This window comes from Chiloscyllium punctatum, chromosome 22, assembly GCF_047496795.1.
Source record: "Chiloscyllium punctatum isolate Juve2018m chromosome 22, sChiPun1.3, whole genome shotgun sequence".
Taxonomy (NCBI): domain Eukaryota; kingdom Metazoa; phylum Chordata; class Chondrichthyes; order Orectolobiformes; family Hemiscylliidae; genus Chiloscyllium; species Chiloscyllium punctatum.
The window spans coordinates 50,685,142-50,703,844 of NC_092760.1; the positions used below are offsets into that span (position 1 = coordinate 50,685,142).

The 18,703-nt window shown below is 40.1% G+C and overlaps 1 protein-coding gene across 1 annotated transcript in view; it reads left to right on the forward strand.

The window, feature by feature from the left end:
- sbf2 (SET binding factor 2) overlaps positions 1-18,703 on the forward strand; it is a 568,047-nt gene that overhangs the window by 440,402 nt on the left and 108,942 nt on the right. The window contains 3 exon segments of the mRNA XM_072592265.1: positions 3,141-3,311; positions 8,095-8,357; positions 12,496-12,668. Of these exon segments, the coding sequence (XP_072448366.1) occupies positions 3,141-3,311; positions 8,095-8,357; positions 12,496-12,668 (607 nt within the window).

Genomic DNA, 18,703 nt, shown 5'->3' on the forward strand with positions numbered 1-18,703 from the left:
ATGCATCCTTGGCAGCCTGGATTAGAATTCGCTTGAAGATGGGAAGCAAAGGGTATGTATAGTTGGGCATTTCTCAGACTCGAGTTGAGTTGAAATGGAGTGTGTCGCGGAGGCAGATTCCATATGAGGTTTCAGAAGAGAGTTGGATGTATAACAAAGATAGGGCTGGAGAATGGGATTAACTGAGTAGTTCTTTCGGAAGCTGATACAAACATGTGTTCAGTACAGTAAAATTTTATGGTTCTATAAGATGATTATAGTTGTTGGAGGTTAGTCACCTCAGCTTAAGAACATCTGTGCATGTGTTGTTCAGGGTCATTTTTCTATTAATTGGATATGGGCATCACTAGCTAGGCCAGCATTTTTGCTCAGAGGGCAATTAAAATCATCTTCAAGATAGTGTCCTTGGCCCAACCATCTTCAGTTCCTTCATCATTATTAGCTGGACTAATAATCTTCCTTCCCTTATTAGTTGACGAGTGGGGATATTCATTGTGCAACATTCAGCATCATTCCTGATGACTCAGTTACTGAAACAATCATCTAAATGCATCAAGACCTGGACAATATCCAGGTCTTGTGCATACGAGTGACAAGTAACAAGTAATGTGTGCCATGCAAGTTCCAGGTAATAGCCATCTTTAACAAGAGAAAATCTAATCATTACCAAAGACATGTATGTAAGTTAGCTCATTGAACTGGAAAGTTTGCTTTCAGACATTATCTCACCATGACTAGGTAACATCAGTGACCAAAGACATTCAAAGGCATTACCATCAATGGATCCCCATTATCAACATCCTGAAGGTTACCCATGGACCAGAGACTGCTCTGGATTAGCCACATAAATACTGTGGCTACAAGAGCAGGTCAGAGGCTAGGAATCCTGCAGTACATAACTGAACTCCTGACTCTCCACTTGCCTAGATGGTTGCACCTTCAACAATGCTCAAGAAGCTTGACATTATCTAGAACAAAACAGGCCACCTGACTGGCACCCCATCGACAAATATCTACTCCCTCCATCACCGACACTCAACAGCAGTGTGTAGATAGTACTGCAGAAATTCACTAAGGCATTTTAGACAGCACCTTCCAAACCCACAACCACTTTCATGTAGAAGGACCACAACAGCAGATCCATGAGAACACCATCTCCTGCAATCCCTCTCCATGGACTCACTATCCTCTTGGAAATATGTTGCTGATCTGCAGTATTGCTGGACTAATAACCTTAAGTTCCCACCTTAATAGTTTTGTGGATCTACCTACATCAGTGACCTGGCAGCATATACTACTTTCTCAAGGATACCTAGGGCTGGCAATAAATGCTGGCCTAACTAGCATTGCCCACATCCGATGAATCAGTAAAGAAAAACGCATTAGCTTTGAAGCTGTAACACAAGCCAAAAGTCCAGCTAAAAAGGAAAAGAGCCATTAAACATTTGCTCAAAGATTTGCTACTTGGAAGCACCAGCTTAAAATACTTTAAACTCAAATATGTTTCTTCACGTAAAAATATACATTAAATAAGACAAGAAGTAGGCCATTCAGCCCTCAAGCCTCTTCCACTATTGAGTAAGGTCATGACTGATTTGATCATGGACTTACCTTAGTTTTCTTGCAATCTCCAATAGCTCTCTTCACTCCACTGTCAATCAAAAATCCTACTCAGCTTTGAATATAGTCAGTGACCCAGTGGAAAATTTCATAGGCTAACAGCCCTTTGAGAGAAGAAATTTCTCCTTTACAACTTAAATGAGAGATCCCTTATATTGAAACTGTCTAAAAACAAGAATCTTTTATTTTCAATAACATCTTTAATTTTTTTAAAGTCCACTGAATATAGCCCTACTCTGCTCACCATCATTCTATATAGAAAAAATCCTCGTCCCAGGAATAAACATAGTGAACTTCTGTTGAACTGCTTATAATGCAAGTTTTGTCTCTCCTTAACTAAGGTGAACAAAGCTATATATAATATTTTGGGTATGGTCTCACCATTGTCTTATACAGTGGCAAGACTGGGTAACTTTTACATTCTACCTTACTTGTATGAAGACCATTTCCTGCATGGAACATGGGACTCGGGAATGAAGTGGGTATGTGGCCTATGTCTTACTGATGATGATCTGTAGTTTCATGCCAATGTTTTGTGTTTCCATAGATATCCAGAACCCTCTGTACTGCTGCATTCTGCAGTCTCTCCCCATTTTAAAATGTTTCTTTTTCTTATTCCTCCAGCCTAGCTAGACACCCTCACATTTTTCTACAATATCATAGAATCCCAATAGAGTGGAAACACGCCCTTCAGCCTTGCAAGTCCACACCAACCCTCTGAAGAGTAACCCACCCAGACCCATTCCCTTACAACTCTACATTTACCCTTTACTAATGCACCTTACCTACATCTCCCTAAATACTATGGGCAATTTAGCATGGCCAGTTCACCTCACCTGCACATCTTTGGATTGTGGGAGGAAACCGGAGGGTATATTCCATTTGGCAAATTTTGGTCCACTCATTCAACTTATCAGTACCATTTTGCAGACTCATGCATTCTCCTCGTAACTTGCTTTCCAACCTATATTTGGATTGTGAGTAAAGTTGGCTATGTTACAAGCAGTTCCTTCACCCAAGTCATTAATATAAATTGTAAATAGCTGAGGTCTCAGTATTGATCCCTGTTATATTCCAGTAGTTACAGATTGCTGATCAGAAAATGATTAATCCATCCTGACTTTCGTAACTGGTGCATGAATAAGGATAAAAATGCAACGTTCAACAAGATATTTGGCATATTAGTATCATTTCTTGCAATTTAAAATGTAATTTGTGCTACAATGAACAGAATATTTAATTAGTTGTAATTTTTTTTCATTCATGAGATGTGGCATCACTGGCAAGGCAACATTTGTTGCCTGTCCCTGATTGCCCTGGAGAGTGTAGCAGTGAGCTGCTTTCTGGAACCGCTAGACCATCTAGTCTAAGTGCAAGTAGTGCTAATAGAAAGGGATTTCACAGAAATAACTTGTATTTATCTATACCCTTACATATAGGCTGTCCAGGAGCAAATGTTATGCAGATGCTGAATTTTTATTCTGTCATTGTTTGAACAATTTATTTTGTGATTTCTTCAGAAATTGGCAACAGGAGTTAACCAATTTGCCTATACCTGTGTACAAGACCATCACGTCTGGACGAATCAACAGTTTTGGGAGGCTACCTTCTACAATGATGTGCAGAATCAAATACGAGCACTCTACCTCCCCTCAAGAAACGAAAATTTGCTATCAAATGTCAAGCAAAAGGTAATTCCTGACAATGCTTCTGATTGCAAAGAGAAGTAATTTGCTAACTGGAGGAAGATGTGTTTATTTGCGGCTTTTAAAAAACATTATTCAAATTTGCTTTCTGTTTAGTGTTACATAGAACATAGAACAATACAGCACAGAACAGGCCCTTCGGCCCACGATGTTGTGCCGAACTTCTAACCTAGATGAAGCACCCATCCATGTACCTATCCAAATGCCACTTAAAGGTCGCCAATGATTCTGACTCTACCACTCCCACGGGCAGCGCATTCCATGCCCCCACCACTCTCTGGGTAAAGAACCCACCCCTGACATCTCCCCTATACCTTCCACCCTTCACCTTAAATTTATATCCCCTTGTAACACTCTGCTGTACCCGGGGAAAAAGTTTCTGACTGTCTACTCTATCTATTCCTCTGATCATCTTATAAACCTCTATCAAGTCACCCCTCATCCTTCGCCGTTCCAACGAGAAAAGGCCGAGAACTCTCAACCTATCCTCGTACGACCTACTCTCCATTCCAGGCAACATCCTGGTAAATCTTCTCTGCACCCTCTCCAAAGCTTCCACATCTTTCCTAAAGTGAGGCGACCAGAACTGCACACAGTACTCCAACTGTGGCCTAACCAAAGTCCTGTACAGCTGCAACATCACTTCACGACTCTTGAATTCAATCCCTCTGTTAATGAACGATAATACTCCATAGGCCTTCTTACAAACTCTATCCACCTGAGTGGCAACCTTCAAAGATCTATGTACATAGACCCCAAGATCCCTCTGTTCCTCCACCTGACTAAGAACCCTACCATTAACCCTGTATTCCGCATTCTTATTTGTTCTTCCAAAATGGACAACCTCACACTTGGCAGGGTTGAACTCCATCTGCCACTCCTCAGCCCAGCTCTGCATCATATCTAAGTCCCTCTGCAGCCGACAACAGCCCTCCTCACTGTCCACAACTCCACCTATCTTCGTATCATCTGCAAATTTACTGACCCACCCTTCGACTCCCTCATCTAAGTCATTAATAAAAATTACAAACAGCAGAGGACCCAGAACTGAACCCTGTGGAACTCCACTTGTAACTGGGCTCCAGGCTGAATATTTACCATCTACCACCACTCTCTGCCTTCGACCGGTTAGCCAGTTTTCTATCCAATTGGCCAAATTTCCCTCTATCCCATGCCTCCTGACTTTCCGCATAAGCCTACCGTGGGGAACCTTATCAAATGCCTTACTAAAATCCATGTACACTACATCCACTGCTCTACCCTCATCCACATGCTTGGTCACCTCCTCGAAGAATTCAATAAGACTTGTAATTCTTCCCCAGAAATTTCATTATGTTTGCCTGTTTTAAATTTATTTTTGGGATGTTGGAGATACTGAAAAATCCTCATTTAATGCCAATTTTAATAGGCAGTGGACCTTTTTCTTGAGCCACTACAACCGTTTTGTTAATCGTGCTGCCACAGTGATGTTAGGATGTAAATTCCATGATCTCCAATACTGAGAGTGAAGGAATGGAGTGCAGGAATAACTTGGAAGAAATTATGTTTTCAAAACATCACTGCTGTTTCCTTCATAATTGTAGGGGAGTCACAAGGGAGCAGATCCTAAGTTACCACTGAGCATCCTGTAGATTATGCATAATGCAGTTATGGTGGTATCTGAAATAACTGCACAGAAGCTAGTATTTGTCACAGACTCCCCTTTTATTTAAATGTGCACACTTCATGGGCTATGACCAATCAGGTCAAAGCTAATCCCTAGACTGAGGAGATCCTTTGAGTTTCCTGTTTATATCTTTCAGCAAGGATTATCTGATTGGTCCAGGTTTACAACCCCCAATCAGGGAGCTCATTGTTAATGAGAGGCACCTGGCCCTGGTTCCAATCGCGACCTCACCTCGTACACATGCCGGGCCATTTCCACGGTTCTGGGACCAAACTTAGTCCCCTGAAGTAAACTGTATCTCTCACTTAAAGAAGACATTTATCTGTCAGTGACATTCCTGCTGCTGTTGTGTGTATGCATACCTACTCAGGAGAAGACCCCCCCCCACCCAGTCCCCATTAGCAACTCTCCCAGAGCTACCCCAATAGGTGCATGAGGGTTGGTCTTATAATCGAACAGAACCTGGGACAGTTTAGTATCAAATGAACCAGTAGTTTATTTCTGTACGCTTGCTTTCAAAATTAAACTGCTATTTCTGCAAGATTTGCATACAAGTCTTCCGTGCAAGTGGGGTTTAGCGTTTACTTAAAATCACCACAAAGGTGAACCAAGCTGGTATGACTTATGCTGCCCCTTCTACAAACTGCACTTTTTTGATGATACCTTGTTTTCCAGCCTTCTGATTCCTACCTCTAGTTTAAGTTTTAAGGAAAGGCTGGGGCTTTTTTTACTGGCGCGTCGGAGATTGACAGATGACCTTCTAGACGCTTATAAAATCATGAGGGGTATAGATAAAGTGAATGGTAGATTTTTTTTCCTAGGGGTGGGGGATTTAAAGACTAAAGGACATATGTTTAAGGTAGGAGTAGAAAGATTTTAAAAAGACATGAGAGGCTTTTTTTTTAACAGTGTAGTTAAATAATGTGTGGAATAAACTGCCAGAGGAAGTGGTAGTTTCAGTTACAATTACAGTGTTTAAAAGACACTTAGATAAGTATGTGAATAGGAAATGTTTGGAGGAATATGGGCCAAACGCAGACTGCTTTAACTTGAGATTATGGTCGGCATGGACTGGTTGGACCGAAGGGTCTGCCTCTGTGCTGCATGACTCTATGACTGTACTTGTGCTCATAAGGCAAATGGCAGTGGGCAGGCCATTTAAAATCACAGAATTACAGGTCAACATATAAAGTGGTCTTGGCCCCTTTGATAGTCCCTAGACCTTCCTGAAACACATTTGGGTATTTCATTTGGACTTCACTGAGGCAGCCATTTTCCAATTGAAAAATATTGAGCAGATCAATGTGAATCTTTAATCAATGAATTCTGCCCCAATAGGCTTGGACCTAAGCCTCTTACTACAATCTGTGTTAACTGCAATAACTGCTTCTCACCAAAGTTGTACCCTTAAACTGTAATGGTTCCCCCATGTATGTTCTCAGTCTGGCTGAGGTCTTGCGCAAACTTAAGGATTGGAGTCCAGAGTGAATACTGTTCAAGACTGGTTTTGAAACCACTGATACAGCTGCACTGGTATTGACCTCCATGAGAACTAGGTGACCAGTTAACCAGACATTTATTTATTTTAATTGTTTCTGATTTGGATGTTGCTAAGCAATTTAACTGTTCCAACTCACATGTTTGGGGATTTTGCAGGGTGTGCATTCTTCTGGATACCAGCCAGTGAGTTCTCTTACTCAAGTCAGGCCTTATAAGCTCCTTTGCTATCTCAAGTCCACATACTGGCAGCACCTACAATGGCTTGCTGGCCCGGATCCTGAAGAACATTTCAACTATTTGGCCGAGGCTCAGCTTTGTTTTGGGGTTTTGCTGTGGGCTGATCCAGGGTGTCTCTGCTCAGGATATGTGAGGCTCTGCAATGCCTGTACTCAAGTGGTGCTGCCCAATCTCAGCTGAATAGGGGATGCCCTGTAACTTCCTTGCTCCATTTTTCTAATGACGAAGACAGTGCAGTGCCTGTTTAAAGTTCATTTGAGCTTCAGCTAAGAGGTGTTTTTGCGTGGTTATGTCATTAATCCCACATACCGAATGGTCTCTCAGCATCTCATTCAAGGTTAACCCAAAATTACATGCCTCTGCCAGTCATCTTAACTTTGTCAAAAATCTTGATTACAGATTCCTCAGGTTCTCAAACAGCCAAATAAAACTGATAGTATCTCAGAATTCGAGAACGTTTGGGGTCATAACATCCCTTAACTAAATCTATCAACTCTTGAAAGGTTTTAGTATCTGGTGCCTCAGGGAAAGTTAGGCTCCTGGTAACTGAAAATGTTGCGGCTTCACAAATAGTCAGAATGATCATTCATTGCTTTTCATCTGCCCCAATGTCATTTGCCTGGAAAACATATTGGATTCTTTCCATTTATTGGACCCAGTTTTCACCAGGATCGAACAAGTCAAGCTTCCCAAATAAAGGCGTGATACCAGAAATGCTTGCCCCACCTCAAAGATGACTGTTACAAGTGAAGTTTATTCCAGCACATTTTTCTTCTCTCATCGCGACTAAAGTAACTGCACAGAGGCTAGTATCCCATCACCAAATCACCTATTCATATGTTTTTAGTTCTCCCTCTCTAGATATTGGACTTGTAACCCAAAATTGTTATGGTTATATAAAAGCCCTTACTAGTATGGCAGACAAATCTGTGTGCAGGTAGTTCAAAAAGGGCCGCCATGTCTTATAAACATTCTCAGTTTTGTGGTGTACCACACTTGTAAGAAAATCCAAGGGGATATGCTCCATAACAATCTTACGCCAACCGGAGAAGTATGGGGGATTTCCAGACACCCACCTTAACCAGATATTCTTTCTTGCACAGGAAGTGAAGATGTAAAATGTTTTTCTTATGCATGTCTACAGAGAACACACAGGGAAGGCTAAGAAGAGCGATTGAGTCCTTCTCACCGTTATACCCAAAATCCGCTCCATTGCACCCCCTGGAATATTTTAATGTCTTGTAACATACCATATAATGCTTTGTCTTTGGGATGGACTAATGCAAAGGGCATTACTGAGGGAAAAAAATTGGAAGGAAGAAGCATTCCAAGTCCAGCTGCTGACCTCTGTTCTGATTGTTTTAGCTTAAAGAATCAGTACCGACGGAGCATGAGAAAACAGCTATGGACATTGCAGCAGAGCAGCTGCGCTTATGGCAAACACTCCACAAAGAGAAACAGCAGGAGCTGGAGAAAGGAGAGGAAAACACTGTGTTTAGCCAAGCTATTCATTATGCCCAACTCATGGTCTATCTGCTGGTTCCTTTGGATACAAGCAAAAATAAACTGCTGCGAAATGCTACAACAGGAGACTGGGAAAGTGGGAGCAATAGTTTTGTCACCAACAGGTTTGTCAGAAATCATTCAGGTATTTGTATTTTGTGCTTTATTTTGTACACTCAATTGTCTACATATGGTTTTATGTAAAATAAAGTACCGAATAATGCTGAAGCATTCAATGCAATTTGTGCATGTAATAACATTATTCCAAACACTTGAAAATTGCCAATATTCCTTACACTCATACAATAATAAGAGGAAGTGACTCACATGAATCTAGGACATAATGAACAAAAGGCACACACAGCATTTTAAAAACAGTGAAGAGTATTTCCTGGCAGTTAAATAAAAATATTGGACTAATTGCTTTGTCTTCAGTAGCCCAAAGTTAACCTCTTTAAATATCACAGTGAAACTTCAGTTATAGACTTTGGTATGCTAATGGTCAGCTGAAAATTCATAGAAAGTGTAAGCATTCACACTAACACAACATACACGTTAAGTCTATAAACCTCGACCTTTCAAACCCTCTCATGAATTTACAATACAAAGAATTTTTGAGTTTCATTTCGAACATTGCACATATTTTGAAAATTACATAGTCAATAGGCTTATATTTAACCTTAAGATATCAACTTAATTTGGAGTTACTTGAAAAAAATTGGATTTTATGATAATTGGAAAAAGAATAAACAAAACATGCCATTGATGCTTTATCAATGACAAGAACTTCAATTATCTCAATGTATAATAATAAGGATTCCCAGTATTAAGTTAGAGGAATATCATGCTAACTAAACAACCAATTCTGTTAAAGAATTCTCTCAGATAGTCAAACAGGAAATAATAAGGGTGAATAATTTAATTCGTTTTTAAAATATTTTAAAGTGAACACAATAAATATTTGACATAGTAGAATGAAATTTTATTCTAGAACCTGAAATAGCGTGAACGAACTTAAAAAAAAAGGTTAGTGCACTAACGAAACAAATGGTGATATTTAATAACATGACTTGGCCAGTGCTGCTGTCACATCTCAGTCAGAACATTTGTGAACTCAAGATCCACACAGGACTTGAGCACAAAAATCAAAGTTAATACTCTAGAGTAATCTTGGGGGTGAGGGGGCGGTGTTGTGTCTGTACAGCACGGCCTGTGGTGGTGCTGTGAATAATATTGTAACTTAACAATTCCTGTACACATGCACTAAATTGTGAAGATGTAGTCATATTTAAATTGGTAATGATGGTTCATGATGACAATTTGCTAGCAAAATCCCTCCTAGTTCTGTTCCATAATGTGGCATTACGTACTATTAATCCCTACTGCTAAACTTGATATTAACCCATTATTCAGTTCCAAATGTTTGAATGCTTACTCTGAGTTGAAAGTTAAGGTGGTTTAATTTAAAAGCTTTACTTGGTTTCTCTTCTACCACACAAATTAAATATTATGCATATTTATGTGAAGTTGAAATTCTAAAACTCGTGGAAATCAGTAGTACTGATCCAAATCAAGGATCAAATTAGGTTTCATGGTATACTAGTTTTATCAAATAATAGTGCAACTTTACATTTTAAGCTCATTCTTGCGGGTATAAATCAGCTCAAATGTTTCTGATTGCCTTCTTAACACTTTTCTCTTCATTAAGACGACATTTTAGCAAAAGTTCAGCCATTAGAGTGACAGAGATAATAACTATCCAGAACTATTTAAAATGTGTCTTGTTGTGAGTTATATTCAGCTCAGTTTTCTGTGGTTGAAAAGTGAAGTTGAAACTCGTTGAGTCATCTTGTGCTCCATGTTACACTTGACTGGAAGAGGAAGAAATGCAATTGTTTACAACATTTGCTTCTGTTAGTTTGTCCAAATTGTTTTTGTTCACATACAAGCGATGACCAAGATTAAGTTGGAATTCTATGCACAATCTGTCTGAACCTGATGAGCTCTGTTATGGATTAGGCCAGACTCCCAAAAAACATTTCAAGAAAGTGACTCAGATCCTCATTTTGTTAGTTGTTTTAAGCAGGTGTAACACGGATATTCCAGGAGTGACGCAGTTGGTCAACCCACTTAGTTTTAAACAAAACAATTTATTTACAAGATTACTGAATGAAACACCAACAAAAGAGAACAGAATAAAGAATAACTTAACCGATCTGAAAACCCAACAGATCATCCTGGTTTAATGATGCTGTTGCAAATATTTGCAATAATCCCTATGAGCACCCCATGGCACTAAAGGTAATATCAAACACAGGGTCTTACAGGACAGAAGTCAGAGAGAGGTCAGCATGGACCTGCTTCTTTGGGTCCAGCAGTGTTTTCTGCTTGCTAACCGAACCAGAGAAAAGCTGAACTGGGAGAACTGGTCACTCCCCTTTCATTGTACAAGTGCTTTTTTAAAACTTAAAAACCTTTTGCCTGAGGCAGTATCTGTCAACTATAATCAAACTGGCCCTAAAACTCTTCAACTTAGACCTTTTGCAGTCTGTGTCTTTTACGACCTCTCTGGGGGAAAAAAATCCAAGGACAACATAACCTTGTTAAATAAGCAGCATTGTCACAGCTCTTACAGGTTGAAGGTTGGTCATGCCAGTGTTTTTCAACCTGGTATTCTAGACCATTTTAAACTGTTTTATTTTAGTTTGTTTCATTACTATTCAACTTTGCAGCATTCAAAAAGAGCTTTATATATCCAATGATAAACAAATATAAGACAATTTAATAGCTTGACCATCAATAATCAATAAATACTAAATCGCCATACCACTGTAGCATTCACACTTGCATTGTTCAAATAAATCATATGGTCTTACCTTTATGTAAATGATGATGTAGTAATATTTGTTACATCAACGGTTGTTGAGTACAGGTCTGACCTGTTTATGTGGACACCTCTAAACTCAGAGAACTGTTGTTGACATTACCAATATTCTAAATTCCAAAATCTGGTGACAATGTGGACTGCACTCCATGTCTGAGTCTGACCATTTCAAAAGGCCTCCAGGTTTAGACCACCCGACTCTGCAAAAACCCAGCTTAATTGCTTCAAAACACATTTGAGAAAAGTTGGAAAGCAGATGGTGTCAAAATGTATTTTTTTTAAATTGGTGACATTGGAGCAGAACAATGACCAGTCGAAAACCAATCTATGTAAATGTTTGCCCTGATGAGATAGCATGTAAAATAAAATAGACAAATAGAAGAATGGAGCAGAACTTCATTTTGTGATTGAGGTCGACAGGATGTTGGCTTATCTAGGTTTGACATAACCAGGTAGGACTATTTGTAAATGGAGAATTACATGTAGAAAATTGTTACATAAAAATTAAAGCCTGGGAACCAGCTGAATTTTACTTCTGAGAAAATATATGTTCAAATCAATAATTAACAAGTCATTTCTAAATAAAATATTTATAACAAAAAGGGTAACTGACTTTACATTTGCCAATTTGTAATGCATTGTTAGTGACTTATAGATCCTTATTTAGCGTCACTAAGTTCAGTAGGAAATGTTTTGATTGGAAGTCTGAGAAATGGTCTGTACATTGGAAAAAATGCTGATATACTCAAAAACTGTTGATTTTCTTAGCATTGGCTACATTGTGCCAGCTCTTGAAAAACTGATTACTATAAGTTACTGTGTACATTTGCATTATTTTTGAATACTGGCTGAATTTATATATTGATAGGGCGATTAATACCACTTCTGCAAAAATCAGTTATGCTCACTCCATCTGGACTCTGAATTACAAGTGTCGGACTCCAGATTACATGCAGAGAGAAAATACATTTCTTTGTTATGCAGGGGTTTAGATAGGGTTGACCGTGAGAACCTTTTTCCACGTATGGAGTCAGCTATTACAAGGGGGCATAGCTTTAAATTAAGGGGTGGTAGGTATAGGACAGATGTTAGGGGTAGGTTCTTTACTCAGCGAGTCGTGAGTTCATGGAATGCCCTGCCAGTAGCAGTGGTGGACTCTCCCTCTTTATGGGCATTTAAATGGACATTGGAAAGGCATATGGAGGATAGTGGGTTAGTGTAGGTTAGGTGGGCTTGGATTGGCGCAACATCGAGGGCCAAAGGGCCTGTACTGCGCTGTATTCTTCTATGTTCTATGTTGTATTTTTAATGAAGGCTATATTTTGTAATATTTCTATGTTCTCCATATTGTTAATGAAGCTTATTTTGTTTTGTTTTAGCATTGCTGGCAGTGTTGCTGAGAGTTATGACACCGAAAGTGGATTTGAGGATGCAGAAAACAATGATGTTGCCAACTCAGTAATTCGTTTCATTACCAGATTTATTGACAAAGTCTGTACTGAAAGTGGGGTCACACAGGATCATATAAAGAATCTTCATTGCATGATACCAGGTTAGATTATTAAGTATCTTCTATCTGCAGAAAGCCATGAATCAGGAGGAGGGTAAATCATTATCCTTTTCCATCTGATTGTCAAAGGTGCATAGAGAGGTTTCTAATTTCCATTGTTGGTAAAATGTTTCCTAGCTTGATATAAAATGATTTATTCTAAGATTCTAATTTTTAGATTAGACACTGAGAAACTTAGCCATCAGCCCCCTTAAATTAAGCCTCTGGAGATATTTGTTAGGATCATTCAAAGAGGGGCTCATTAGAGTGGATGTTATCATTACTGAGGTACTCTTGAACTAGCGGACATAGTTACAGACTAAGGGGGCACTTATTTAAAACTAAGAATAGAAGAATTCATTCTCCCAGACATAGTAAATGTCTGGAATTCTCTACCTACTCTTTAAATACTTTCAGTGATCTAGCCTTTCTCTGTCTCTGGAGTAGAACTATTTCTGAAATATCAAGGAGTTGAGAGCTGTAAGATACAGTCATTAAAGAGGAGTTGAAGCCTGGGGCAGATTAAACATAAACTTATAGAATGGCAAGGCAATCTTGAGTTGCTGAATGACTAACTCCTGCTTATGTTTCTTAGGTAAATGTGTTGTTTCAGATTCAATAACTGTAACCATGGGAGTGCTACGGGGATCAGCACTGGGCCATCAACTATTTCCAATCTATTTTCATGAAAGGATCAATTGTATTGTCGACATATTTGTTGATGATTAACAGGTAGAACTGTTATGAGAAGGAAGCAAAGAAACTGCAAAGATTTTGTATATAGACAAGTCAGTGGACAAAAACGTTGGTAAATTAAGTATCATATGGGAAAATGTGAGGCTGTTCATAGGAAGGCTAGAAAATTATAATATCATTTAAATAGGTAGAGATTACAGAATTTTTTTTAAAAATTATTGGTGGACCAACTGGTTGACCCAGCTTTTATGGCCTGTCCCTAGTTGCCCTTCAGAAGGTGCCCTTCTTTAACTAACGTCTGAAGTACAGGTAGACCAAGATGCAATTAGAGAAGGAATTTCAGAATTTTGACAGTGGAGGAATGGCAATGAATTTCCAAGTCAGGTTGGTGCATAACTTAGAGGTGGTGATGTTTCCTTGCCCTTGTTCTTCTAAGTGGTAATAGTCATGGGCTTGGAAGTTGCCGACTAAAGATATTTGTTGAATTTTTGCAGTGCTCCTTGTAGGTGGTACACGATTTGGACATCGATTGCTTCAGTAACTGAGTGTTGGTGGTGGAGGGAATGGATATTTGTGGATGTGGTACCAATCAAATGGTTTGTTTTGTACTGAATAGTGTTAAGATTCTTAAGTGTTTTTAGAGCTGCATTCTTTCAGGCATGTGGGGAGACGGGGAGTCAGAAAGTCAGTTTTGCAGTGCAGGATCCCTAGCCTCTGACCTTCTCTTGTCGATGTTGTAATTATATGACTAGTCCAGTGTTGTCTCTGATCAATGGTAACCACCAGGATATTGATAGTGGGGAATTCCATGATGGTAATGACATTGAATGTCAAGGGGTGATAGTTAGATTGTCTCTTAATAGGGATGTTATTGCCAGGTCTTGTTGCATTTGAACATGGACTGCTTCAGTATCTGAGGAATTGCAAATGATGCCAAACATTGTGCAATCATTGGTGAACACCTCCACTCTTAATTTATGATGGAGGGAAGGCCATTGATGATGCAGTGGAAGAGTGGGCCTATCTCTCCACTCTGAGGGACTGGAGCTGAGAGGACAGACCTGCAACAACCACAACTGTATTCCTTTCTGCCAAATATGAATCTAACCGGTGAACACAATTCTCAACTACTAATGTCCCATGTAAATCCCATTTATTTCAGTTTTGCTAGGATGTCATATGCAATCAAGCCTTGAATCAAAAGCTGTTACTCTTGCCTAGCCTTTGGAATTCAGCTCTTTTGTCCATGTTTTAACTGAGGCTGCTTTGAGATTAAGAGCTGAATGACTCTGGCCGAACCCAGACCAGGCATCAGTGAGCAGTTTATTGTGAAACATGTGCTGCTTAATAGCACTACTGTTGACACCTTCCATCACTTTACTGATGATCGAGATTAAACTAATGGGGTGGTAATTGGCTCAAAGTTTGGGAGAAGATTTGTAGCTAGGGTGCTCGTTGTTGTGGTTCAGTTCGCCGAGCTGGGAATTGTCTTGCAAACGTTTTGTCCCCTGTCTAGGCGACATCCTCAGTGCTTGGGAGCCTCCTGTGAAGCGCTTCTGTGCTGTTTCTTCCGGCAATTCCTCCGGTAATTGGCTGGATTAGATTTTTATGCACTGGACATAAGTGAGCAGTCCTCCGCATTGTTGTGTAGACGGCATAGTTGTAGCTGTACTTCTGTGTATCTGTTGTCTACAGTCTAGAGTGCAGCAGGTTCTGGAGAACAAGTCTTCAGTACTATTGCCCCAATGTCGTCAAGGCCTTTGGCCTTTTCAGTATTCACTGCCTCCAATGGTTTCTTGATGTCACTTGAACTGAATTGAATTGGCTGAAGGCTAAGTTTGAGATTCTGGAGACCACTGAAGGAGGCTGTACTCCAGTCTGCAATTCTGACTGATGATTGTTGCTTCAGTCCTATCTTTTGCACTGTTGTGCTGGGCTCTCGCATCATTGTGGATGGGCATATTTCTGGAATGTCGTTCACCAGTAAGTTGTTTAATTTGTGCACTACCAGTCAGAACTGGATGTGGCAGGACTGCAGAGCTTAGATCTGATCTATTTGTGGAATCACTTAGATTTGTGCATCACTTGCTGATTATGCTATCTGGCATACAGGTAGTCCTGTTTTGCAGCCTCACTGACTTGACACCAGTTTCTTTAGGCATTCCTGGTGCTACACCTGGCATGCCCTCCTACACTCGTTTACGAACAGGGGTTGATACTTTCCTTGGTTTAATTGTAGAATGGATGATATGCTAGGCCATGAGGCAACGGATTCTCATTGCTTATGGATTCTGCTGCTATTAATGGCCCGCTCAAGGATGCCTAGCCTTGAGGTGCTGGATCTGTTTGACATCCTTCCCATTTAGCACTGTGATAGTGCCACACAACATGATGTAAGGGGTCACTAATTTTAAGGTAGGACTTTGTCTCCGCAAGGACTCTATGGTGGTTACTTTTATTGATACTGACATGAACAGATGCATTTGTGGCAGGCAGATCGATGAGAATGAGGTCAAGTATATTTTTTTCTTCATGTTGGTTTCTTCACAACTTTATCGTAGCTATAGTCTAACAACCATGATCTTTTGACCACTTCGATTGGTAGTGCTGCACAAACCACTGTTGATAGTGGAAATTGAAATCCCCTGCCCACAGTGTACTCTGCATCTTGCCACCGTCCCTGCTTCTTCCAAGTGTTCTTGAACATGGAAGAGCACCGATCCTTCAGCTTAGGAAGGAGTGTATGTAATAGTCAGGGAGTTCTTTGCCATGAGACTTAATGGTGTCCAGTGTCAACATTATGGACTCCCAGGACCGCTCCCTCCCGACTGTTTATTTATACCACTGTGCCACTGCCACTGGTGGGCTTGTCCTGCTGGCAGGATACATCTGGTGACGGTGATGATATTGTAAGGTGTGCATCTCTACAGGAAGAATTTCCCCTCCGATTGGCTTCATGCATAACAGTGAGATGTGTCATCAAATATTTGAGATTGTGCTAGACAGATTTTTGATTGACAAGGAACTCAGCCTTGTGGGGCAGGGGAGGGAATTTGGAGGTAAGGGCAAATATGAAATCAGCCTGGAAATTATTGAATGCAGAGCAGGTTTGATGGGACAAGGCAGTCATTCCTCCTATTTGTTAAGAACCTATGATTTTATACACGCCTTTGTGACAAAGGGATTAGAGTGTGGGGTACAGAAGTCATGCACAGTGCATTAATATGACCACAGCTGGAGTATGAGAGCTGTTTTGGTCCCTGACCGAAGAAAGGACATACCTACCTGCAAGCTGGTCTTCTCAAAGTGCGAGTGAGGAAACCCAACTGGGATCATGAGCTGAAACTTTGAGTTTGTGAGTTGCAAGGTGGCAATAACTGCTGAGGAGCTCTGACTGGGTTAAGTGTCTTTCACTGCAACAAGACCCGTCCACCTCTCAGTTCTCACTGAGGAGTCACAGTGTTCAAACCTCAAAGAGAAATCATTTGGAAAGCACTGCCCTAAAGGAAGTGCAAAACTTCTTCCAGGGATGAGTAGATTGTTGTAACTGGAAAGATTGAGTGATCTCGGCCTGCCATAGCTTTCTACCATGAAAGATTGAGAATTAATCAAATTAAAATGTCCAACATTCTTAAGGCAACAAACACAGAGAATGCTGGAAGAACTGCAGTTCTGGAGATCAGACTTATTAGACTTGAAATCATTCTCTCTCTGCTGAATCTACCTGACCTGCTGATATTCTCCATTGTTCTCCATGTTTGTTTCATTTCCAGCATTTGCAAATTTTACTTCATTACACCATTCTTGATTTGATTTATTACTGTCACATGTACTGAGGTACAGTGAAAAGTCTTGGCTTGTGTGATTTGCAGGCAGGAGGTTCTTTACAGGTGCATCAAGGTAACAGAACAGAATGCAGGATATAGTATTATGCTGTTGAGATGGTGCAGAGAGCGATCAATGTTAACATTTCTGGTACTGACATAATGAGATGCTCTGAAAATGTTGACATGGATGGAGAGCCTAGAGCAAGGGATCGCCGTCTCATAATAATGTTTATCTATTTAGAGCTGAGATGAAAAATTTCTTCATTGAAGTTTATGAATTTTTATAATTCCTAAGCCCAGGAAGTTGCAACACTTAGTTTTTGGGTGCATGCAAGATAGAGGTCGGCAAAGTTGGTTATTAAAGAACTTGGGAATAGTATTGGACGGCAGGTTGAACTGGAAGATTAACCAAAATCCTATTGAATGGTGGTGGAGAAACAAGGGCCAAATGACTTAATCCAGTTCTTACTTTGATATTTGTAACACACACAGCCATGAGTGAGGTGCTGGAGGACTGATGGGTGGTTAATGCTTTGCTTTTATTTAAGGAAGGCTGTCAGGAGAAGCCTGGAATCAATAGACCTGTGAATCTGCCAGCAGTAGAGAGTAGATCGATGAAGAAAGGATTTAAATTCATTTGGAGAGGCAAGGACTGATGTGGAGGATATGATGTGGAGGTGCCAGTGTTGGACTGGGGTGAACAAAGTTAAAAATCACACAACACCAGCTTACAGTCCAACAGGTTTATTTGGAAGTACAAGCTCTTGGAGTGCTGCTTCTTCGTCAGGTAGCTAGTAGGACACGACCACAGGGCACAGAATTTATACTAAAAGATCAAATTGTCATACAACTGATGTGATGTATTGAGCAAACCTAGATTGCTGTTAAGTCTTTAATCATTTATGAGGTTGCAGGTCAATTCTTTAATATGTAAATTCCAGAACTTCTTTCAGGTCACATTCTCAAAATAATTTAAGGTTTTAATTTTTAAAAAGTGACATCTCAGCTCAGGTACTGCATTAAAGGTGTGAGGTTAAAGTCTGTTTGTATCCCAAACTTGGTCAGACTGGTTCTGATTCCAAAGTAGGAATTGATAAAATGTCACATGGACTGACTGCCTACAGACTGTGTGCTTTTTCCAGCACCACACTTTTTGACTCTGATCTCCAGTATCTGCAGTTCTCACTTTCTCCTTCATTGCTCAGACCTCTGAGTATAGACGTTAGGAAGTTATGCTGAGGTTTTACAGGATATTGGTGAGGCCTCGTTTGGAGTACAGTATACAGTTCTGATTCCTCTTCTGTACGAAGGATATTATTAAATTGGAGAGGGTTCAGAAAAGTTTTAACACAATGGAGGGTTTGAATTATAAAGATAGGCTGGGACCTTTTTCACTGGAGCACAGGAGGTTGAGGTTCATAAAATCAAGAGAGGCATAGATAAGTTGAATAACATTTTCCCCTAGTCTGAGGAGGTTCAAAAGTAGGGGACACATTTTTAAGGTGAGAGGAGAAA